General features: G+C 38.3%; 1 protein-coding gene across 1 annotated transcript in view; it reads left to right on the top strand.

Annotated features, from left to right (window-relative positions):
* The first annotated feature begins 1,811 nt into the window (after positions 1-1,811).
* The window catches only part of MYOM1 (myomesin 1), a 110,959-nt gene continuing 92,635 nt past the window's right edge, over positions 1,812-20,135 (top strand). Inside the window, exons 1-3 of the mRNA XM_081096938.1 lie at positions 1,812-2,125; positions 14,842-14,982; positions 19,603-19,834. Of these exons, the coding sequence (XP_080953064.1) occupies positions 1,815-2,125; positions 14,842-14,982; positions 19,603-19,834 (684 nt within the window). The 5' untranslated portion in view covers positions 1,812-1,814. The remainder of the gene's footprint in view (positions 2,126-14,841; positions 14,983-19,602; positions 19,835-20,135) is intronic.

Here is a 20,135-nt window from a genome sequence, read left to right as displayed (position 1 = left end):
CAAAATTTATGTAATAATTATTCATTACAAATGATAATTATGTATATTTTAGAACAGAAAACAGCAATCTATTTAAGGGTTGAAGCAAAGTTGCTTGCTAGTCGCTATTTCTTTCCTCTTGGGAAATGCGATATAGACTGATATCTTTCATGAGCCCTAAGGTAAATATTTCTGGAGTGAAGTTTACTGGATTTTCTTCTCTAGGGAATACATGCTGACTTTTTAAATAGTTTAAATAAAAAGTAGATTTAAACTTTGACAAACAATATGGCAAATTTCAAAGGATTCACTCCTCATTTAGAACTTAAAAACGTTTTGGAAAAAATGACCATTTTACTTGTAAAATTTAAAAATAACATTTCAGAACATAGGAAACGCATTAAAATTGGAATGGGGACTCCATAAAACTGTTACTACATCCAGGATTGTCAATGTGGCTGATAGGCTTCTGTCAGTGGACAGATTATTCAAGAAAACTAATGAAATCTCCCCAGTCTATGCTAAGCAAACATATTTAACTTTCAGTAGAACTGTTAGCTCAAGTTCACAATGCAAATTGCTACACTGATGACTTCTTTATGTTAGAGAATTAGAAACCTTCATATTCTTAATGGAGCAAATTTCTATGGTTTGACACTATACCTTTTTTAAGTATTTGTGAGAACTCATTATACAATATAAGCACACTCCAGGGTTCAGTCTTTGGACTTCCTTTTCCATATACAATGTCTCTCTCTCTCTCTCTCTCTCTCTCTCTCTCTCTCTCTCTGTCTCTGTCTCTCTCTCTCTCTCGATTTAAATATCATGTGTAAGCTGGTGAGTCCCAATTGTTGGTCTTCATCCTGGACCTTTATCCTGTACTCCAAAGTCACATACCCAACTTTCCATTTTACATCTCCACTTGGATGTCTAGCAGGTATCTCAAATGTACAATGCCTTAAATCAATCTTCTAACTTTCAATCCAAACTGCTACTTTCTTACATTCTTGCCCATCTGAATTAATAGCAACTTCAGTCTTGCAATTATGCAAAAAACTTGGAGTCATTTCTCACTCTTTTCCCTTCACATCCCAAACCAGTACTTTCAGCAAATACTACTGGTTCTGCCTTCAAAACATGTGGGGAGTCTGATCACTTCTCACACTTCCATTGCTGCCACTATCATCTCTAGCCTGGACTATTGCAATGGCCTTTATATTAATTTGCTAGGGCTCCCAAAGTACCATAGTCTGGGTGGCTTAAACAACAGAGATTAATCTTCTCACAGTTCTGGAGGCTAGAGATCAAGGTGTTGGCAGACTTAGTTTTTCTGAGAAGGTCACGTTTGATTTCCATTCAGGGCACATGCCGTGGTTTCAGGCTCCATCTCCAGTAGGGGGCGTGCAGGAGGCAGCTGACCATGATTCTCAAAGTTGATGTTTCTCTCCCTCTCTCTGAAATCATAAAAATATATTTTAAAAAAAAGTTCTGAGGAAAAGCACAATAGCCAGGAAAGGGAAACTTTGTAAAAACCTAATATATATATGAAAGGAAGGAGGTAAGGAGGAAAAGAGAAGAAGGGGAGGGGAGAAGAGGAAGAGAGAAGAAAGGAAAAAGAAAGTTGCACAAGGACAGCTGGGCATGAAGTAGGAAGTTCATTGAGTAGCCAGTTAAGCAGTATTTCACATCAATTTCCACTTACTCTTGGGAAAAGATAAGAGTATTAATGTTTACACATTGGTTTTGATTACTTCTTCTATAGGATTTGTTCCTTAATAATTTACTCAAAAAATGGTTACTTTCTTATAGGTTGCCTGGTTCCCTGGGGGCACACGATGTCTCTGCCGTTTTATCAGAAATTGCATGAGCACTATGATCGCAGCTACCGTAACAAGGACCTTCGCACCACCATGAGCCAGTACCATGAGCAGGAGAAGAAAAGTTCTGCCATCTACACACATGGCTCAACAGCCTACAGCAGCCGCTCATTGGCTGCGCGCCGCCAGGAATCCCAGGCCTTTAGCCAGGCGTCCTTGTCATCAGCCTCCTACCTGCAGCAGGCGTCCCAGGCCACCACCGAGTCCTCCCTGTCATCTGCAGTCAGTCGGAAGGCGGCCTCAGCCTACGATTATGGTTACTCCCATGGGTATGTCAAAAGCAGCCTTCCAACCTTAGGGCAAAGGCTCATTCTTCAAATACCCCTCCCACATCACGTTTTCTTTTCTTCTTAAATCTGGCATCTCTGCAAGTGTGTGTATTTGGGAGAACTGGGACCTCCTATTTCCCTTCACCCCATCTCTTTGAGTTTCTCAAAGTGCTTCACAGTCACCCTGGGAATCCTTGCTTGATTTTTAGAAGCAGATATGGTTTGCCACAGGTTGCATTTGTAGTAGAGAGCCAGAAAATATCATTTCAACACTCATAACAGGTTTCCTGGCTTTCAGAATGTTTCTACTTAGATGAGAAGGCAGTAGAGAATCTAAAATTCACAGGTCACAGGAATCCACAACACCATGAAGATGGGTTCTAATTTTTCAGTATCTGAAAGCCAGTGTTAAAATTCAGCACTGTTATTCAGGCAGCAGACATTTTCTCCAGCTGGAGCATTTAATTAAAACATGCCCCACCTCACTCACTCAGCCTAAGAATACCAGGAACAAACCTGGAGTCCCACAAAATTACATTTATCGACCCATTTCAAAGAAAGAGTTAGTATAGGACTCTAGAAAGAGTGGAATTTAGATGCAAGTCTGGTCTGCAAAGGGAACCCAGGATGCTGTTTTTTGGAAACAGTGAGTTGAGGGAAGCATGGACTGTCCTATTAAACCCTTTATGTGGAATCAGCTCTGGGCCTGGGGATCAAGCTGCTTTTCTGTGTCAGCAGCTCCTGAGGTCTTCCAGGCAAGAGTGCGATGTCACATTCTTACTGATAAAATTTCAAACAGCAACCTGATAGTCTTTTTTAAAAAAATATATATATTTTATTGATTTTTTTACAGAGAGGAAGGGAGAGGGATAGAGAGTTAGAAACATCCATGAGAGAGAAACATCGATCAGCTGCCTCCTGCACACCCCCTACTGGGGATGTGCCCACAACCAAGGTACATCCCCTTGACCGGAATCGAACCTGGGACTCTTCAGTCCACAGGCCGACACTCTAGCCACTGAGCCAAACTGGTCAGGGCCAACCTGATAGTCTTTATATTAGAGATGAAAGTTTCAGTGGTCACTCAAAGAAGGAAGTTGCCATGACACTTTATAGCACTAGTGTTCCTTGGGAGAAATGTTTCCTGTGACTTTGCTTTTGGCTTCTCTGTCTGTTGTTCCAGCCTGCTGAGTAGATATTTACTTTCTCAGTCCAAGCTAATTTTAATTTGTTCAATACCCAGAATGAAATGTTTTAGGGGATTAAAGCCCCCTGGCAAGATGCATGTGATTTTTATTAAAAAATCAAACTATTGTCCTCACAAAGAATTGCTGAATTTCAACACTGGGCTATGTGGTAAATAATGACCTGCTGCCTCAAATTCTTTCCAAACCATCTGACATAGGTTGCATTTTTGTTCTAAACATAATGAAAATTTAAGCCTTACAAAATTTGACCCCACAAAATATCTGTTAGGACACCTGGAAAAGGCATGTATTTCTGGGAATTAAAATAGTTATTGAGGAAATAACACAGTGGTTTGTATGAACAAAAGTGAAGAAGGTTTCTGAAGGCAGAAATTCCTGATTTCTTATTGGGATTAAGGAGCACCTGAAGTAGGGCTGTCATTTCATGGGCACTGACAGTGACCTCCTGGGAGCTTCTGCTATGTTCAGTAACAGAGCCAGAGTCCAGTGGGGTTTACCTGGAATGTATGATGTCAACATTCTTAAATTCCATTTAAAATGGAACAGGCTCATTTTGCAATCTCACTTTCATGAGTCATATTCTGCCATAGGATATTCATTAGGATCTCAAATTGGCTGCAAATGTGGAAATATTGTCACTGACAGAAATTCATTTCTTTTAGCACTTGCTTCAAATGAACTGCCTTGCAAAGGAAAGTTGGGAGGAATTAACACCGTCTGTATGTGATAGCATCATTTTGCTCTCCTGAACAATATTCCATAGATATGTTTAATAACCTCATTTAGGAAAGCAGCTGTCTTATAAAAGAGGAGGGTTGTATTTTAAATATCCATTTTCCTGCACTATCTGTGCTGAGTCTATAGAAGATGGGTATTTTCATTATCATACCACTATTAATGTACTTCCTTGTGTACTTACTGATGCTTGTAGAATCTATAGAATTTATGAATTTGTGTTTTTGTGTTCTTTACTTCAACTCTATTGCTAAATTTTATGTTAAAATTATTTTAACTTTACACAAATACTTTTAACCACATATGCAGTATTTATATTTATTCATAATCTGATCTATTACACCAAACATTAGTAATTAATCTTTTGAGAATTTTTATATTTTATTTAGAAAACATTTGCTCTATGTAATCATTGGAAGACTTAGCCATTTTAGCTATAAAGAGTCTCACATAATAAACTTTCTATAGGAAACAGTACTGTAGTTATTTTTCTATAGTCAACCTCATATCTTGTTCCTTCCTGCTATGTATGTATTTATGTAGGTAGGTATTTATTAATGGCTTTTTGTATTTGAATAACTAAAACTTCTTGGTAAAAACATGTTGACCTAGAAATGAGAGGGAAGAAAATGCCACTATTTTTCCTTTGTATAATGCAATGTAAAAGAAAAGAAAGCCAACCTAATTCTGGGAGTATTTTAGTCTTTCTTTTTTTAGACCTAGAGCTAATAGGTGCAGATAATATTCCTTGAACATTTAAAAATCTTCATAATTCCTATAAGTCCTATTTAACCTTTTCAAAGTGGAGCAACTTTTTCCTGCTAAATGAAATATCTCTCTTTAGATTGTGGTCAATGTTGTTTATTAAAACCCCTAGGGTTGAAACTACAATTCTTTGGAGTATATGTACGTACTAGGTGTGATCTAATTTTAGCCTCTGCTTTGTAGTTAGATGTCTAGTGTTAAAGTGGAAACTACAGAGATTTATACTGTGCTCAGGATTTGGCTGACCTCAGTTTTACAAACAATGGCTCATCCAGAGTCAATGTGGTTATAGCACGGATCAGTTACCAATTGCATTCCGAGCCAAGGGTTATCAAATAAATTCTGGAGGCTTATTCTAAATGCCTTTATTATTAGTCACAGTGACAAAAGAAAGTATTTCAGGAAAACAAAATGATACAAATTACTGTTTTATGCTAGTAGTCCACAAATATTATCAGGGACTAAAAGAGAAATGGTACTCATGGCCACTTTATAACCATTAGGCAAAGGTTCTTAAACTCTGTCCATAAATAGGTTTCAACCGAATCTTGGATGATCTGAAATTATGTGCAAAATTAGGCACAGATGAGAATTTTTTTGTTGAAGCTTTTATCAGATTCTCAGAGAACTTTGTGACTCAACAATGGTCAGAACCACTGCACTAGAAAGTCAACACATGTACCAGACAGCCCAGTGCATGGCCTGAGGATCCCTTTCCTAATGCCAACAGTATTAGGAGTTGAGATGAAATAAGGCAGAGGCCTACAGATAATATGGCATTATGGAAAATAAGTTACTTTCTTTTCTTTTGAGTAAGCTGGATCACACATTAAGGTGGAAATAATAGCCCTGGACGGAGTTGGTAAGTGGTTAGAGCATTTGCCAGTGCACTGACGGATCGAGGGTTCAGATTCCTGGTCAAGGCAAGTACCTAGGTTGCCAGTTCCATCCCTGGCTCTGCTCGGGTTGTGTGCAGAAGGCAACCAATCAATGTGTCTCTCTTGCATCAATGTTTGTTTTTTTTCCTCTCTCTCTCCCTCCCTCCCACTCTCTCTAAAAATCAATGGAAAAAGTATCATCAGGTGAAGATAAAAAAATATGGAAATAAAAAATATTTTGTTATTCTTGATAAGTAGGAATGAATAACTTAAAAAAAAATAGTAACAACATAGCACATAGTTCTTGAATGATAGAAGAATTTGGGGATGTCTCAACCCTCTGTGGTAATGGTAGACATTTAATTGTCTGATTCTAAACAAATTAAAATTCGGTCCCCATAATGTAATTAACATAGCATCCTCTGTACCACTATATCTTTATATTAGCCCTGAGAAGTAGAAATTCTTATCCTTACTTTACAAAAGAGAAAATTGGAGGCCAAAAAGATTAAATGACCTTCCTTACACGAAAAAGGGATGGAATAGCAATTTGACCCCCTTTACGAACGTTCCCCACCCCTTTCCATGGGAACATGAGCCAGTTAATGGTCAACAACCCCCCTTGACCACACTGCCACCAGTTTTTTCTTGAAGCATCAATATATAGGTTTGTGTTATGCTTATTTATTTGCCCTTCTCCTGGAGAAGCCATTAAACACCAAAATAACCAAGATTTAGAGCAGGGAACAATAGATGGAAAGGCACAAATTCTAAGACAAAAAAATCCCAGGGCATTTATTAATGGAACCTCTCTTTCCCTCTCCCTTCCTCTCTGAAATCAATAAAGATATTAAAAAAAAAAAAAGACCAGTGAGGAAATAGAGGAGTGAGGGGAAGAATAGATGGAAAGATGTCCGAAAGGTCATGGACAGAGTAGGGCCAATCATGTAGGCCCTTGTGGGCCTTGTAAAGACTTTATTCTGAGTTAAAGGGGGCTGGGGCAGAGTTTTGAGCAGGAGAGTGACATGATCTGACTTAAGTTGTATTGGGATCACTGTGGCTATTGTGTGGAGAACAAACTATGGGACACAATAGAGGCAGGTCAGCCAGTTAGGAGGTTAATGCTATAGTCCAGGCAAGATCTGGTGATGCACAATAAAAAAGGCTGTGGTGATCAGTGGTCATGTTTTTGGATCTATTAGTTTTAGCCAAATTCTAAATTCCATCAGATTTTTCACGGAGTTTTAAGTTCCCTTAAGCTCTTAAGTTCTCTTAAGTTCCTATGGAGTTTTGAGGCTGTGAAAAGATCCATGTGGATGTTCTGTATACAGTGGATCTTTTGAGACTACCTAGCAGTATGATGATGATAAAACCATTTGTTTATTCTCCATTCCAAAGATTCCAATGAAGTATCTTGTTTTGTTGTTACTGCTTTTTATGGTACTTAGTAAGAAAAACACATGAAATGATCATAATTGTATGGAGATTAAAACCCATCTGTAGATTTAAGTGGCTGAACCTGAATTATGTAAAACTACTGAACCAATCCGTGGCTTTCAACCTTCCTAATGCCGTGACCCTTTAATACAGTTCCTCATGTTGTGGTGACCCCCAACCATAAAATTATTTTTGTTGCTACTTCATAACTGTAATTTTGCTACTGTTATGAATCATAATGTAAATATCTGATATGCTATATGTGTTTTCTGATGGTTACGACCCACAGGTTGACAACTGCTGCAATAGACTCTTATGGGAAACTAGAGGCCCGGTGCACAAAATGCATGCCCCGGTGCAGGGGGGAGGAGGGTCCCTCAGCCCGGCCTGCACCCTCTCTCAGTCTGGGAGTCCTTGGGGGATGCCTGACTGATGACTTGGGCCCAAACATCCGCCTAAGCCAGCAGTCAGACATCCTCAGTGCTGCGGTGGAGGCGGGAGAGGCTCCTGCCACTGCTGCTGCACTTGTGGTGCTCCCCTTGTGGGAGCGCACTGATCACCTGGGGGCAGCTCTTGCATTGAGTGTCTGCCCTCTGGTGGTCAGTATGTGTCATAGCCACCAGTTGTTCAGTCATTCAGTTGATTTGCATATTCGCCTTTTATTATATAGGGTAAGTTTGTTTGAAAGCTGCTGTTATATCAGGGTTTTATATTCTGGAAATAGTCATATAGCCTCTTCTATAAATAAAAAGTATTATTCTATATAATAAAAGCCTAATATGCTAAGTGTCTGACCGTTTGTTTGCCCATTCAACCAGTTGCTGTGACGTACACTGACTACCAGGGGGTAGATGCTCCGACCGGTAGGTTAGCTTGCTGCTGGGGTCCGGCTGATCAGGACTGGGCAAGATGGGCCAGACATGCCCTGGAGCACTCCTACGGTTCCTCCCCGCCCTCAGTTGTGCACCAGTGGGGTCCCTCGGCCTGGCCTACGGGGATTGGGCCAAAACCGGCTTTCCAACATCCCCCGAGGGGCCCCAGATTGTGAGAGGGAGCAGGCTAGGCCAAGGGACCCCAACGAATTCGTGCACCAGGCCTCTAGTTATACATAAGGAAAAATATACATATATTGTATATTGGGTATTGCAGCCTGCACCCTACCCCAATATAACACTTTCATTTCTGCTTAAAAATATTATATATCGGGTGAATAATCAATACGGCAGGTCCTCAAATAATTTTGTTTCATTCAATGTCATTTTGTTATAATGTTGACAAGGAAAAATAAATTGATTCTCAGCCGAAGCTACTGTCTGTGTGGAGTTTGCATGTTCTCCCCATGCATGTGTGGGTTTTCTCTAAGTATTCCAGTTTTCTCCCACTTCCCAAAGATGTGCATGTGAGGTGAGTTGGCTTGTCTATATTGTCTCAGTCTGAGTGAGTGTGGGTGTGGGTACTTCTCGCAATGGAATGGCATTCTGTCCAGGGTGGGCTCTCACCTTGCACCCTGAGCTACCAGGATAGGCTTTGGCCACCCATGGCCCTGTTTTAGGATATGGACGTTAGAAAATTATTATCTTACTTGTTTTTATTAATCTTTCTTAAATGTCTGTATAGCTTACATTTATTTCAATACTTAATATTAGAAGTGCTTGAGTCTTTATTTAGAAGTTTAGTGATATTTTTGTGACCAAAAATATGCTGTAGGAATGTAAGAATTATTCATAATTCTTATCTATATCAATTAATCTATGATAAAATAGGTTTTATTATACACCCTTTCACTTAAAGTTGCAGTTTCCAAGGACCTATTGAAGATGTTCAGTGAGGATGTACTGTACAACATTCTGGGATTTGTCTTCCAGAATTTAAGAAATTTAAGAAATTGACAAGTCGCATTGCTTCCTATTCAGTAGGAGAAGGTCAGAGGAAAATCAAATGCAAGCAGAAAAGCCACTTAGTTCTTTAAAAGGCAGTTATGTTCTGAATCCCAAAGATAAACGCTGAGTCCCAGGAGAGGAGCTCTCACCAGGCACCAATCTCCTGCGTCCAGTCTCACGGCTATAAATGTGCAGCTCGTTGGCAGAAAAAGAGTCTCACTTCTGGTGATACCAGTTTCATATAATCAGCAATTTGTAGATGAATAGAACTGTGGAATGTTAAAGCAGGAAGAGACCAAAAGTTCACCTAAATCAAGCCCCTCCTTTTATAGGCATTTTAACTGAGGCCCAGAAAGACGTGATTCATTCTCTGCTTCCTGTGCAAATACTATTTGCAGGTAAAACTCAAGTTTAGATGATACAAGATACTCTCAGAATGACATTAATCTTCCATAGGCAGGTGAGTTATGCTGTGAGAAGGAAAGCATGTCCTTTAATAGAGTAGGAATGGAATGAGTCAGCTAAAGGTAGGGGAAGGACAAAGCCGTTACCTCCCAGAGCTTGGAGGTGAAATGTTAGCTGTGTCCACTGTTAGCTCTGCCACGCAGTTGGGTGTAACTGAGCTTCCCTGCAGAGATCTCGGAGTTCTGGAGGGTCAGAGGATCCATTGCAACAGGCTTGACCTTTTCCACAACCGCCTTTCTAAATGAAACGAGAGAAATCAGGAGCACCTCAAATGAGGAAGGGAACTTTCATAAAATGTCTAGTAAACCACAGGGACCATCCCCAAAGTGGAGTGGGATGTGGGTTTCTGGGTGACCTTGTAAATAAGTTAATAAGACTAACCTTTATAAAAACCCTGGACAATGTTTGGTCTGCAGACTTAGACTCCCTAAGGCATCTCCCATTGTCAAGTGTCCTGCATAATATGATTTCTAGGAAATATGAAGTAAATTCTTTCACTTCTGCTTAAAAATAGGTCATAAGCTAGTCTACTTAAATTAATTTCTTAAATAGTTAGAAACAGATAAAAACTGAATAGTGTATGTAGATAAGAACCATAAAAAATTTAAATCTCTCAGTGTTTTACCCACATACCCTTTCTGGAACACATGACTGTTCTACATTTATGGTGAGAAGTGTTTCGGACCCTCATGGTATTTGCTTTTAGTTCAGCTGAGAAGAGTTACTGAAAAGAAGAGTTCAATATTACTTCTCAGTGGAAATTTAAATAATAAAAAAGCAATAACTACAAGAAAAAACTGTGGTTATATTTCTATTTAACCTCTCAGTTTCTTCATCTGTAAAATGAGGAAAGAAATTGTCCCTTAAGTTGGGAGATCTTAGCTAAAAAAATTTTTTTTAAAAACTAAGAGTGAGATTTTTATGGCCATGAGATTGAAATGAAAAGGGGGGGAAAAAAGCTAAGTGTATGGTAACTAATGCAAAAAATAAAAACAAAAAGCCAAGGGATACTTATTTATTATGACACTACATGTCAATAAATTTCAAGGGTGATGTTGGTCAAACTAAATTCATGCTTGCCCAGCTGGTGTGGCTCAGTGGTTGAGCATCAGCCTATAAACCAGGAGGTCATGGTTCAATTCTAGGTCAGGGTACATGCCTGGGTTGCAGGCTCGATCCACCGTAGGGGGTGTGCAGGAGGCAGCCAATCAATGATTTTCTCTAATCATTGATGTTTCTATCTTTCTCTCCCTCCCTTCCTCTCTGAAATAAATAAAAATATTTTTTAAAAAATAAAAATAAATTCATGCTTGTATCTTACAAGATATGTTTTCTGCAAAGTGTATTAACACAAGATGGGCTCTTTTTGGTATCCTACATGTCTACTAACTTTGATGTTTTCCTGAGACCTACATAAGTGTCCATATTAGGAAACCAGAGAATGAAAGGTCAATAGACAGTATTGAGGCTGACATGATGACAATATCAAAGGAACAGCATAGAACAAAACTGCTCTAATTCAAAAGTATACCGAAAATAACTTTTTCACAAAAGCCTAAAGAAAGTATTTTCTTTCAGGGGAGGAAATATGGGTGATAGAAAAGTTGAGATGAGAAAATAGAATGTGAAGTTCAAGTGCTTGTTTCTGACCCTCCTGGAAGTTTTGAAGGTGAAATAAATGGAACTTCAGATACCAGAAGTCCTGAGTAATGATAGCCAAAAAGTGCATTCTTGAGAAGCTGTCCCATAGGTCACTAAAACCACTGCCTCTTTCTCCTCTGGTAAATAGTTGTTTATAAGCAACAGTACTAAGTTGTAAATGTATATAAAGATTTTAGTTTTAAAGGGACAATTTTAGAATAATAAAAATGAGTTTAGCTCTTTAATGGCCACTCAGTAAAGTCTAATGGCAAAACATAGATAATTCAGCAATGAAAATTAAGCTTTAATTTTTAGGCTTTTGTACATACAGCCCATTCTGGGATGTCTTACCCATCTTCCAGTGCCCAGCTTTTCACAAAGGATTCCCTGATAAGCCCAGACAGAAATTCTCTGTCAAGCCTGTGAATTCTAATTTTGTTTGCATTTGTCTTTCTGCTTATTTGCCCACCTTCCTTCTGTTCTTCCATCCTTTTTTCCATTGACATAATACAACTTGCCAGGCCTGGTAGCATTTACTCCCCTACTAGATATAAAGCTCTCAGAAAACAATGGTATTTATCTTCATATCTCCCTCTCATCCCAGTGTTAAGCACAGCACAGTATTTTTCATACAATGAACGCTGAATAAGTTTCTGTTGAAAAATGAAATTGCTATAGAAAGTTCAAAAATAAATCCTGAAAATTTCAGTGGTACTCTAACATATAACACAATCTGAAAGTCTATTGTTCCATAACATTTGAATTGAACTTATAACTGTACTTTCTAAAGTATCAGCTGGTTTGGATGCTAAGTTTATGGTCAACTTTATAAGGAACTACACCATTGTTTTCCAAAATAGTTATACCATTTTACATTCCCAAAACAATGTATGAGGAGCCCAGTTTATAAATATTTTCTTTTATTCTGTGCCTTGTCTTTTCATTCTCTTAACAATGTCTTTAAAAGATCAGAATTTTTAATTTCAATGAAGTTTAATTCTCCAATTTTTCTTTTGAATCATGCTACTGGTATTATATCTAAGAACTCTTTACCTAACTCAGCACCATAAGGAGTTCCTCTTATCTTCTAAGAGTTTTATAATTTTAGCTTTTATATTTAAAAATATAGTCTACTAGTATTATGAATTATTTTGTGTGTGTGATGTTGAATAAAATTATAAATTCACCCTTTGGCAAATGGATGTACAATAATCTCAGCACCATTTGTTGAAAAGATATCCTTTTATTCATTAAATTCCTTACCACCTTTGTCAAAAATCAATTGACCATGAATGTAATGGTTTACCAATATTTCTGGACTCTCAATTCTGTTCCATTGAACTATATGCCTATCCTTACAATGTAAATTTTTTTTTAAGACAAATTGCTTTGGCTAGAAGCATCAATAAAATGTTGAATAGAAGTGGTAAGAACAATATTATAACCTTGTTTCTAACTTTAGGAGGAAAGCATTTAGTTTTTACTATTAGATATGATATTAACTATAAATTTTTTATAAATGGCCTCAATCTGGCTGAAGAAGTTTCCTTTTATTCCTCTTTTGGCAGGAGTTTTTAAAATGAATGAATGCTGAATTTTGCCAAGTATTTTTTCTGGATCTATTAATTGATAATGTGGTTTCTGTTTTTTATTCTATTATACTAATTGATTTTTCAAATGTTAAATAAACTTTGCACTCCTGTGATAAACTCCACTTGGTTTTATATGTTGCTGGATTTAGTTTGGCAACATTTTTTAAAGGATTTTTACCTCTATGTTCATGAGTAACATGGGTCTTAGTTTAAAACTTTTTTTTAAATGTTTATGTTTTTTAAAAATTGATTTGAGAGAGAGAGAGAGAGGAAGGGAGAGAGAAATATTGATTGGTTGTTTCACTTATTTATGCATTCATTGGTTGCTTCTTGTATATGCCCTAACTGAATATGGAACCTGCAACTTTGGCATATCGGGACTATGCCCTAACTAACTAAGCTACCTGGCTAGGGCACTTTGTTTAGTTTTGATATTAGGTAACTAGAGGCCCAGTGCATGAAACTCATGCACTCGGGTGGGGGGGAGTTCCCCCAGCCTGGCCTGTGCCCTCTCACAGTGCGGGAGCCCCACGATCAATCTTCCCAAAGAGGTAGGCCCCGCCCACCCATCTGGGGCTCCTCTATGGATTGCCCCAAAGAGGTAGGCCAGAGCTGGGGGTCCTGCCCCCAGTGTCGCTGTGCAGAGCTGCCAGGACCCGCCCCCAGCATCGCTGTGTGGAGCCGCAGGACCTGTCTCCATGCCACACATGCAGCCTCAAGTCCCCGCCCACCCACACACACTCACTGTGCACACAACCTCCTGGTGATGGATTGTAACCATGTGAGGGTGTGAGGGCATCACAGCATTAGGGCGTGACAACCACATAGGCTTTTATTAGTATAGATAGTGGCCTTATAGAATGAGTTGAGAAGTGTTCCCAACTCATTGGCCTAAAGGCCCTGCATCTGAATTGCCTGAGCTCCCTATCCAGAATATTTTTTAATCCCCCAAAAGATTTGGATGCACAGTGTATACAAACCATTTATATATATACTAGAGGCCTGGTGCATGAAAATTCGTGAACTGGAGGGGGTGTCCATCAGACCAGCCTGCCCACTCTCACAGTCCGGGAGCCCTCAGGGGATGTCCTACCGATGGCTTAGGCCCACTACCTGCTCTGTGGTAGGTGACCAGCCAATCAGGGTAAGGTGCCACCCCCATCACCCTCTTGCTGCTGCTGCCTCTGGCCTCCCTCTGCAGGAGGTGACCGGGTGGATCAGGGGAAGGCAACACCCCCATCATGCCTCTGCTGCAGCCACTGCTGGCCACCACAGTTGCCTGATCCTTGGCCCAGCCCTCACAGCGACAGCCGCCATCCGCAGCTTGCCTGAGCCTCAGGCAGCCACTGCGGCTTTGTCTGGAAGGATGTCTGGAAGATGTCTGCCCTAATTAGCATATTACCCTTTTATTAGTATAGATATAGACTGTCTACATTGTGGACATTAACTTAACAGCAAAAAGTATTTGGAACTATTACAAAAACACTGCCTCGACCTGCATGGTGGGGTTCAGGATCTGTAGGAGGGGCCAATGTGCAAATGAAAATGCTATATAAGAAATATGAATTTTGGGGGCCAGGTGGAAACCTCTTTTGTGAAGAGGCACAGAGAGACCAAGACCTGTCCATCTGCTTTTACTTACTTTGAATACACATTTGCCCTTTAACAATGCATACAGGCAGATCAAAGGTAAAGTTTGGTAAATAATGTAAGGGTTATCAGGAAATCGCCTTGAGCCATTGCAATCACAGCAGGGAAGTCTTGTGCTGATATTCAGCCTTGCTGAATATCAAAGTCCATTGGTCTTCCAATGTCTCTTTTGTACTTTTATGCTAATTGCTGTTTGCTTTAGCCTCTGGCAAAGCACTGCTGTTTTCCCTTGAAACTTAGGTGGGAAAGCCATGAAATTTCTATAGGCCTATTTTTCTCTTATGTCTGTCTAGAGGGCTTTCTCATTCACTTTAGTTCTAAAGATAAAAGATAATTATAACGTTAGAGATCTAGGATTCTGTGACACCCCCCTACCACCCCCCAGGTAAAACCTTATTTTATAAGTATTTTGAATATTTTAAAGACATTTTTTGTTATTGTCTGATATTAGGGCTTTTGTTTCAGACTTACAGATTCCAATCTGATGTTAGAAGATTATTCATCCAAGTTGAGCCCCCAAATGAAGAGAGCCAAGAAAAGCCTTCTCTCTGGGGAGGAGAAGGAAAACCTGCCAAGTGACTATATGGTACCTATTTTCTCAGGACGGTGAGTATGCATTCTGTTCCTGGCCTTAATTATAATAAAGTGGAGAGTAAATGTCAAGTAATAATAATAATAGCAGCTACCATTTATTGAGCATTCACTATATACTATTGAGAAAAGTCTGAAGAACCTTGGAACTCTATGCAGAGGGAGATGTGTTCATTGTTAAAGTCTTTACCATCACATAGGATGGCTACATGAGAAAAGAGAATGATCAGGAACTTTAAAAAAAACTGATTTCTAAAAGGAAGGGAGAGAGAGAGAAAGATAAAAATATTAATGATGAGAGAGAATCACCGATTGACTGCCTCCTGCACACCTCACACTGGGGTTTGAGCCCGCAACCCTGGCATGTGCCCTGACCTGGAATTGAAGCTCAACCACCAAGCCAACACCAGCCAGGCAGTAACTTTATTCTACTTATGTAACTAGTTGAAATTAGAAAGAGACTGTTGGATGCTAGTGATCAAATACTATATCTAGTCACTATAGAGTGAAAGAAAGATTCAAAACTCTAAGATGTTGGATGAACTAAAAAAACAAAATAAAATGATATGTTAGGTAAATGGAAAATGTCTTGGTTGCCTGTGTGGTTTTAATTATTATTCATTAGGAGGAAAAAATGTTAGAAAACATAGACTAAGTAAAAGAATTACATCATGCCGTAACCGATTTGGCTCAGTGGATAGAGCGTTGGCCTGCGGACTGAAGGATCCCAGGTTCGATTCCGGTCAAGGGCATGTACCTTGGTTGGGGGCACATCCCCAGTAGGGGGTGTGCAGGAGGCAGCTGATCGATGTTTCTCTCTCATGGATGTTTCTAACTCTCTATCCCTCTCCCTTCCTCTCTGTAAAAAAATCAATTATATATATATATATATATATATATATATATATATATATATGAATTACCTCATAATTTGATGCCTGGCTTATATTTATTGAATGTAGAATAGATTATTTGAGGTAAATATCAAACAAAATAATCACTAAATCACAAGTCTGAGTAATGCCAAATTTCAGTGTTTATAATATAAACATGTTTTTTGAATGATAATAATATCCAAAGGAATCTTGAAAGGAAACTTGTCTGAGACACCAAATTAAAATTTAAGGGGAACTTTATGAGCTTTCTCCTGTTGATTTTCCTTTGAATGGAGGACTATTAACAGAGTTAATAGTGATACTCAAAATGAGGTCATTCTCTCAGGAAATTCAGTAGGCAATAATGTAGTTATGATTTTTGTTTTCCTGTGTTTTTCTTCCCCCTGCTCTCTGATGGCTCCTTTCTGAATCGTTTCAGAGGCTAATGTCACAATTGCTCTGAACCCAATTAGGAAGGTAAGGGAATAAATCATATCCTATTTTTAGCCTTTTATTTGATATCTTTGATTTTTTGATACCTGATTTTTAAGTGAACTCTCCAGAGAAACCTGCTTATATTACTAAGTATGCCTGCTCAGACTTAAGCCTCTTCACAGTTAGTGTAATATGTATTCACATTCGTTATAGGAGATGGGTAGGAGAGAGGAGTGAGCTATTTTATTTTTTGTTTCATCCTCACTGTTTTAAAAAAATTATTTAAAAATCATCAACTTAGCATTAACCATCATGGCATGCTTCTCCACCTGTGTGGGCATGAAATGAAGCTTTCCACTGTCTTCTCCCACCAAACAATTTTGTGTTTTCCAGGCCAGTCTCAAGAAATCATCATTTATAAAATAAACTGTGATAAAAGAAAATGTGACTTTAAAAAGATCTTATAGGTTTTATTTCCAGTTCTCCTTTATTTTTTAAATGGAGTCATCTCCTATACTTATTACTATTTTGAAAATAATACTTCATAATGTGCTGATGGTATTAGCAATCTAAGAGGAGGATGGGAAGGAAATGAACATTTGTTGAGTACCTATTTTTTTTCTGGGAGTCATACTTTATAGAAACTATCTTGCTAAATCCTCAATACAGCCCTGGAGAGGTATTAGTATATCAATTTTTGGAACAGAAAATCAAGGTTCAGTGACTTGCTACAAGTCTCATGGCAGATGGTAGAAGAGCTGAGAGTCCCCCTAGCATTGGGCAATGCAACATACATGCATAGTATGTGTATTTCTGGAAAATACAATTTTTTTTGCATGGCACTTGAAAATTCTACTTCTTATACTGACATACTTTGAGCTTACTGTGTCACCACAGGTTTTAAGTTGAGACCATCAGAGGTAATCACAGCATCAAGGAGGATTTAAATTTATTTTAAACTAGAGGCCTGATGCACAAAATTCGTGCCAAAGTAGACCTTCCTTTCCCCAGCTGCCAGCACCGGCTCCCTCTGTCACCTGGGACCCGGGTTTCCCTCCAGCCACCAGCAGGCACCCAGGACCTGGGCTTCCCTCACAGCCCTGGCTTTGTCTGGAAGGTCATCAGGAAGGATGTCTGGTCTAATTAGCATATAATGCTTTTATTATGATAGATTAGTAGCAGCATATGTTTGTCAGCATGTTAGCATCATATTCTTGTACCCAGATTATAGCAGGGTTATCACTGATCTGCATTTATATTTACTTAAAGGCAAATATTCTTGCTGTTCTGGGTCAAAAATATTTTTTAAGTGTACTTGAGTTCTCATGTGAAATACTTAAAGCTTTTTTTAGGTTAAGCGTATTTGTAAATGGAAAAGGCATAGAAACTGTGACTCCATTCTGCCCTCTAGAGCTATGCCAACATGTCTCGGTTAGAGGTAATGTGAGTTAAAATTAATGTTCTCTTACATAGAGTTATCGAAACTCAGGGCAAAACTAGCACTGAATATAATCCGTTAAATATATATATGTATATATATATATATGTAAATATATATATATGTAAATATATATATATATATATATATATATATATATATATATATGAGAGAGAGAGAGAGAGAGAGAGGAAGTATCCTATTAGAAGTTCATTTCAAATCTTTCTATTGTATTTTAACCTCTATAGAGAATTCCAGGCACTTTCATTATGGTTTGTTTTGTATTCAGTTATTAATTCATTCCCAATCTCACTAAAAAGAGAGAGAGAGAGGTAATTATATCAAGACACTAAGCTAAAACTGTTTCATTTTTCTTTTTCTCTTCCTAAATTATACTGGATATACTACTAAATTCCTTAGTAGAGACTGGGTTATTCATATTTGGAGAAATAGAGATATGGAAAATGAAATTACAACTTATTAAGTTTAGTGAGAAACAGAGTAGACTAGTCTTGTCTACCAGATATTTTAGTAATATTCCATATGAAATTCCAAGCTTGAGAAAATGTTGATTCATGCTCTTCAGCAAGTTGCATAGATTCAGGTGCCAGGAACTTGTAAACACAATGGCAGTGTTTGCTTAAATTTAGAGGTAATTATTATTATAAGAAAAGCAAATATACAATTCTGCCTTGAGAGGTCTAGGGAGACTCGATTTCAAAAGAATCTTCAACCTAATCAATATACTTACTCACTGAAACATCTAATGGGGTTCATGACAAAGGTATTGAAGAAGGTTAAAAATAATCCAAATATTTTTGACAACATTAATAAACCACAGCACAAATTCTATCATAAACTACTGCAGAGCACTTTTGGGTGTTACTACTCACTTGGCCTTATAAAGGTCACTTCAAATGCAAGTTTTAACATCTCATCAGAACTATGTGCAAGTATAAATAAAGACCATCATATTAAATATATACACATACATGTATACATACACAATCATATATGCACATGAAATCTTTATTATTTAGAAAAGAAACCCAGTAAGCATAAGGATCTCAGGTAAATTTAGAACTTATTTATACATGCAACAGCTCTGGCCAATGCATTACATCAATTGATTTATAGATTCAGATTAAGCACATTAGTCATGTATCAGAATCAAAGCACACAAACTGCATTTTGTTTTATAGTATCACTAGAGGCTGGTGCATGGAATTATGCACTGGTGGGGGGCATGGCCTGCGGGGATCGGCCCCCTGTGGGAGCGCCGCTCATCCCAGTTAGCCAAGCGGCGTTCCCACTGTGGGATCGCACTGACCACCAGGGGGCAGCTCTTGCATTGAGCCTCTGCCCCCTGTTGTTCAGTGTGCGTCATAGCGACTGGTTGACTGGTTGTTCTGGTCATTCCACAGTTCAGTTGCTGGGCTTTTATTATATAGGATGTTTTCTGGAAGGAAGTCATAAATTAATCTTTTATTATAGACTCAATCATATTTATACACACCAAGGAAATGACCATGGGCAAGTTATCTAACTTCTCTGAGCCTTGTTATCATATATCTAAAATTGAAATGATAAAGTTTTAAAGTTTACCTCATAAGGTTGTTGTGGTGGTAAAATGAGCAAATGTGTGTAAAAAGCACTTGGCAAAACTCCAGGGCCACCATAGATATTATTATCGTTGTTACCACTTTTTGTTAAGGTGACAATCACTTCATACGTGAAGAGTTAGTTCCTGATTAACAGGTTTTTCTATCAAGTTTTCTTTGGGCATGGTGCACAATGTCTGAGGCCTGGTACCTTGAACTTAGTAAAATTAGGCAATATTATCACTGCCATCCACAATATCTCTATTTTGCCATTGTTATATTCTAGCCAAGTGCATGTCAGTGGAATAACAGACACAGAAGAAGAAAGAATTAAAGAAGCTGCTGCTTATATAGCCCAGAGGAATCTTCTTGCTAGTGAAGAAGGAATCACAACATCCAAGCAGTCCACAGTATCGAAACAGTCTCTGTCCACTCTCCACCAGGAGGAAGTTTTTGAGAAGAAGTCAAGAAAAGTTGCAATTCGAGAAAAGGCAGAACGTCTGTCACTAAGAAAAACAGTAAGAAAAGACAAGTTAATATAGCTTACAAAAGTAGAAATGCATATAGTGTGTGTGTGTGTGTGTGTGTGTGTGTGTGTGTGTGTGTGTGTATAGATAGAAATTGACTTGTTTCAAATGAAGAGATATGTGATCTTGTGGAGAAACAAAGAAACTAAGAAGAAGACATCAAAATATATAGGTCAGAGAAAGACAAACAATCATTTTAAACTCCATGTAATTTTAGGTTCTACAGAAATTAAGGTTTTAAAGAATCTTAAGAAGTCCACCTTTGGGAAATAAAATATGTACCTTGGCCTTA

This window comes from Myotis nattereri, assembly GCF_964212035.1.
Source record: "Myotis nattereri genome assembly, chromosome: 8".
NCBI lineage: Eukaryota > Metazoa > Chordata > Mammalia > Chiroptera > Vespertilionidae > Myotis > Myotis nattereri.
This window is presented reverse-complemented; position numbering and strand designations above follow the sequence as displayed.